Raw genomic sequence first — 5910 nt, forward strand, 5'->3', positions numbered from 1 at the left:
GATCCCAACTGCTACTGACCCATTATGGTTTCATGTTGATAAGCCATGCGACGATGAAAATGAATTGACTGAACTTGAAAATGAGTATAAATCATGGGTAAAATATGTTGTAAAATTCATATGTTATTGTCGATTTGAAATATGTTCGGATAGCGTTTAGTTCGGACAGTGACACAGTTTTCGATCATCGGTTTCATCATAACCTGGAAAAAGGACATACTTTGCCAATTACCAAATAATGAAATTTCTTTAATTTGTCAAGAGAACTTTGCATATATGTACAGCATTTTCCTCTTGAAAGGAAATACATTATTCATCATGAGAAAGCGTTTGGTGAATGGACCTAGTGTTGGCACTGGCAGCACAGTCCATGTCAGCCCATATTGCAATTGAATGATCATCAAAAAAATAACAACAATGACCTTGTTTGTTGCCAATATGTTTCCAAAACTTTGTTTATTATTTTTCTTTAGTATGTGGCAAGAAAAGGAAAGATTTCGGATTGATAAAGATGCTGCTCAAAAGCGGCAGGATGCAAAGTCACACCAGTCTTGTGACCTTCTATAAGTAATTTCATAAATCTAGATTCGTAGTTTGATATTTTTAAATAAGGCTTTTGTTTATTTTCTGACAGGTCACTCAGAGGTTTTGCAGAATCTGTTCAATGAGCCTATAGACTGCTGGACTCAGGCCTTTTTCTGTCTATTTTGGGAAAAAGTACCTAGCCAAATTGGGATTTTTTGAGTCGCAAAATCTTCCAAATTGGGAAGAATTTTCATCGACAAAAGCATTATTTGGGCAGGGGGGTTTCCAGTCCTTTTGGATAAAAATCATATAAATTATGGTTATATATTTTGTAGGGTGTTTAAAAAAATAAAATTGAGATATAGAGTCAAATAATCATAAGTCATAAGGCACTTCTTTCCTAAAAAAGTAAAGATTTTTTTTTTTAAATGGGATTTTTTTTGAGAATTGGGAAAAAATATGCATATTTGGCATTGGGAATGGGTCCGACTATCGCACCCGTGTGATAGGCAGAAAAAGGCCTAGGACTACATAACAGCATATACTGGCCCTCATATTTCTCACTGTTGTTGACCTTCCCATAACAATTTAGATTGTTAGTGTAGGGATACACAATCTTTATCCCCAGCTGAATGCAGAAGATATAATTTTGTCATTGTCTGCCAGTCTGTCTGTCACTAACTTTTCAGGGCGTTATCACAGAAACTACCGTAATTACTCTTAAGTTTACGAACACTCGAAAGTTTTCGGACACCTCTTTTTTGAGCAAAAATAATAAATTTTCGTGACTTAATTTTGGGACATATGGGTTAATGTCCATAATTAATGTCTCTTAATTTTCGGCAGTATACTTTACATACATGCCAGACGTCTTGATCTTGGCGGGACAGTCCTGCTTTTGGGGTGATTGTCCCGCTGTCCCGATTTGACACATTTTTTCCCGACATTCGTAAAAAGCGACTAACGTTCTATAAGTTCACAATAAAATGCGCTATTCAAGCTCCATCTGGCTTAAACTACCATCGCTAATCCCTTTATTGCCCCCTATTAGCAAACCATATCTACTAGTCAAGTGATCCAGTGTTGTTTTTGACAGCTTATCAGCGATCTCTCGGCAAATTATTGATTTTATCGGGTATTCACACCATTCACGTAATTTTATGATAGGGGTCGCTAATTCAGTAATTGCTATGGATAGATGCATCATAGTGCATTAAAAGCAGATCGCTTTTGTATTTCAATGCCTAAATAAAGTCCAAAGATACTATTATTACGCGGTATTCTGTGATATAAGTCAAACAAATTGAGCGCTGACTGATACCAGGGACGTAGATATTGATGTTTCACATAAATGTACTTTCGTTTTTGACTGATTTTCAGAAAAAAATGTGTACATATTGCATCAATCTAAATTTAGTGTTACTGGATGATTGATTGAATACAAGCAGTGCTCGATGTGCGCACATCGTGTTGAACGTTGCCAGGGTCTTAAATGGATTCATCCGCATAATGCACACGTTTGTTTACTTACGCAATTCGTAAACACATTTATCGGCAATATTTGTGAGAAATTATGAGAAAAGGTTGCTTGATTGATCGCTTTAGGTGTCCCGCTTTTTTGGCTGAATGTCCCTACATTTTTAATGGAATGTCCCGATGTGGACCCGAAAATTTCTGGCATGTATGATATTTTACAGCGCTATTCTACAGACTTCTGTTTTTATGCTTATCTTGTGACACTTCCATCATGGATTTTTACAACGGGATTAAGATAATAAAATCTGGCAGGTGCATGCCTGAGGGCAATGGACCATTACATTTGCGTAATTGGGTAAATAACCATTATTTATACCCATAGAAAATAATGGATACATCCAACAGCATTTAAAACAGTGTTGTCCTATTAAGGAAGAAGAACGTTTTCTGTTTCTAGTTTTTGTTCTAAATCATTTCAGGCAAGAGTTAGCAAAGCTGCATTTATTTTCTTAAGCAGAAAAAGAAGAGTTAATTACAAGAAAATTATTGTACATTGATTTAGTGCATTTATTGCATTTATTTCAAAATAATTATTTTTTCAGACACCTTAACAAATAAAAGCAAAAAAATCACTGAGATATCAATGAGGAGTATTGCAATCCATAAAAAACAATAACATTAAACTTTGATATTTTACAGCTCTTTACCTGTGTATCCATCTGCAAACATCAATAAACAAAATGGATTCAGCGGGGGATATCAATTCTTCTAGTTTGCATGCTCTTGTTTTTTTTCATTTTTTATTTAGGGCTTTTTATGCATTATGTTTCTCTCAAGAGTAAAGTGCCAGTTGATTGTTTTATGAGTAACAAATACAACCTGTAGTTACTGTACTTTGCTAGGAAAGAAAGCAGTTGACTATTTTTTTGTATGGTTCATTTTGTATCAGAGCTGGTGATAATACTCAAGTTAGCACTGTGGGCCATCATGTCCTTCTTAGCGTGTGGTATATATTTTATTTGACTTCAATATTTCAGATTGAAAGTATTGCAAAGAAAGATGAGCACATTGTGCCAATCGGAAAAACAGCCTCAGAGGTATTTATGAAAAGCTCTAATATTTCTGCATTACTTTTTTGTTCAAATGGAAAAGATTATGAGAAAAGATTCCTGCAGTGATACAACTTTGCAACTGAAGATTTAAATGAATCTGTTAATCCATCACATGATCTGTGCAACTGACCAGACAAGGCGAACAATGTGCTGATAAAGAGACTTTTTTAGAAATTGGCATACTGCCAATTGTCCAACAATTTGCTACTGATTTACGATTACGTTACGATTTGTGGTAACACACTGTCTGGATGGTGGTGGGGTTAATGCTGCAGCCTTTTCTTTGAAATAATTGTTAACATGTTGATGGATTTATTGCTGTTGTCTTGTAGCAATGTGATGAAGAGGATGATGAAGACGAAGATGAAGGAGAAGATGACGATGATGAGAGTGATACAAATGATGATGAACTTGCATCAGACATGATCTATGACAGAGACTCCCCTGATGATGTAAGTCTAGTGTTGCAGTCAGTCAAACTGCTTTGTGGATTTTATGAGATTAGATAGTATGAGTTAGAGTTAAATGATGGGTTTTTTAAAATGCTTCTTTTATTTAGAGGACAAAGGATTTGCTTCTCAAAGGTATACATGGTATACATGTCTTACAAAACTTAAAAAGTTCTTGCAGTATTGTCCCCTTAATCCAAGTTCTTGTCTATCACAATTTAAAAACAAATTATTGTATCTGCAAAATTGCTAATATGAAACAAAAAAACACAACTGAAACATGTACTTCACAAGTAAGAATTTTGTCTCTCAAAATTGTGAAAGAATTACAGTGAGTAAAAAGTACTTGTCATTTCCTTACCAGCCATTACGAAGAAAACATTCAAAGCTAATTGTGCTAAATAAGTTACATTTTTGATTCCTCAGTGTAACCAATATTTTAAATAGTGATTGCAGATACTAGCAATTGAATGTCATTAAAAAATATCTATCAGTTTGAAGCTACATTTGATCTAATTACAAATAAGCACACCCTATTGAAATGATACAGGAACGTGGTTTTGTAAATCTTTAATTGCTACGACTTTTTCATCTTTTTATGTCCCCACTATAGTAGTGAGAGACATATTGTTTTTGCCCTGTCTGTTGGTCTGTTGGTTGGTTTGCGCCAACTTTAACACTTTGCAATAACTTTTGCTATATTGAAGATAGCAACTTCATATTTGGCAGGCATGTGTATCTCATAAAGCTGCACATTTTGAGTGGTGAAAGGTCAAGGTCAAGGTCATCCTTCAAGGTCAGAGGTCAAATATATGTGGCCAATATCGCTCATTTTATGAATACTTTTGCAATATTGAAGATAGCAACTTGATATTTGGCATGAATGTGTATCTCATGGAGCTGCACATTTTGAGTGGTGGAAGGTCAAGGTCATCCTTCAAGGTCATAGGTCAAATATATGTGGCCCAAATCGCTTATTTTATGAATACTTTTGCAATATTGAAGATAGCAACTTGATATTTGGCATGCATGTGTATCTCATGGAGCTGCACATTTTGAGTGGTGAAAGGTCAAGGTCATCCTTCAAGGTCAGAGGTCAAATATATGTGGCCCAAATCGCTTATTTCATGAATACTTTTGCAATATTGAAGATAGCAACTTGATATTTGGCATGCATGTGTATCTCATGGAGCTGCACATTTTGAATGGTGAAAGGTCAAGGTCATCCTTCAAGGTCAAATATATGGGTCAAAATTGCGCATGTAATGTCACTTCTGCAATATTGAAGCTAGCAATTTTATATTTGAAATGCGTGTGTATCTCAAGGAGCTACACATTTTGAGTGGTGAAGGGTCAAGGTCAAGGTCATCCTACAAGGTCAAGCATCATATAGGGGGACATTGTGTTTCACAAACACATCTTGTTAGAATTGTGATTTCATGTACTAAAGTATATGATAACTAGATCCAAGAATCTCCTTTTTAAGTAAACATATGTGCTGCATATATTTATTTTATCCCCCACCAGTTAATTCTTCAATCGTTTACTTTTACAGGTTGACATGGAAGGCAATGGAATGGCTCTTACATGAGGTGCATAGTCAACAAAAAGAGACTCCAACACACTGATGTTTGTTTTTGTTGATGGTGTGGCTAATTGAAAGACTCCAGTTAGTATCAGATTGTCTCTTGGTTGTACGAATTCTTGGAATAAGTATATGATTGATCGTGTTACATATTGGGGACTGTAGACCAATACTGTTTGGAAGGTTATTTAAAAAAAGACATGTTCACAGTTTGGTGAAATGACATTTTTATGCCCCTGTATCGAAAGATCGGGGGTATATTGTTTTTGGCCTGACCGTCTGTCTGTCATTGTGTCAGTCAGTCATTGTATGGGTGTGTCACAAACTTTAACCTTGGTTAAAGTTTTATAACTTTTGCAATATTGAATATAGCAACTTCATATTTGGCATGCTTGTGTATCTCATGGAGCTGCACATTTTGAGTGGTGAAAAGTCAAGGTCAAGGTCATCCTTCAAGGTCAAAGGTCAAATATCATTGTATTTTTTGTTCCTAAAACTTTAACCTTCGTTAAAGTTTGGTCATAACTTTTTATGCCCCCGGATCGAAAGATCGGGGGTATATTGTTTTTGGCCTGTCTGCCATTGTATGTGTGTGTGTCCCAAAACTTTAACCTTCTTCATAACTTTTGCAAAATTGAACGTAGCAACTTGATATTTGGCATGCATGTGTATCTCATGGAGCTGCACATTTTGAGTCGTGAATGGTCAAGGTCATCCTTGAAGGTCAAATGTCAAAATAATAAATTCCAAAACTTTAACCAAA

At 35.4% G+C, this 5910-nt stretch overlaps 1 protein-coding gene across 1 annotated transcript in view; it reads left to right on the forward strand.

The window, feature by feature from the left end:
• LOC127876485 (anaphase-promoting complex subunit 15-like) overlaps window positions 1-5610 on the forward strand; it is a 5659-nt gene extending 49 nt beyond the window's left edge. The window contains exons 1-4 of the mRNA XM_052421798.1: window positions 1-97; window positions 3039-3098; window positions 3446-3565; window positions 5118-5610. The exon at window positions 1-97 is cut by the window's left edge and continues 49 nt beyond it. Coding sequence (XP_052277758.1) covers window positions 1-97; window positions 3039-3098; window positions 3446-3565; window positions 5118-5153 — 313 coding nt within the window. The 3' untranslated portion in view covers window positions 5154-5610. The remainder of the gene's footprint in view (window positions 98-3038; window positions 3099-3445; window positions 3566-5117) is intronic.
• Window positions 5611-5910: the final 300 nt, after the last annotated feature.

The sequence above is a fragment of the Dreissena polymorpha genome, chromosome 4 (genome assembly GCF_020536995.1).
Source record: "Dreissena polymorpha isolate Duluth1 chromosome 4, UMN_Dpol_1.0, whole genome shotgun sequence".
In the NCBI taxonomy this organism is placed as follows: Eukaryota; Metazoa; Mollusca; class Bivalvia; order Myida; family Dreissenidae; genus Dreissena; species Dreissena polymorpha.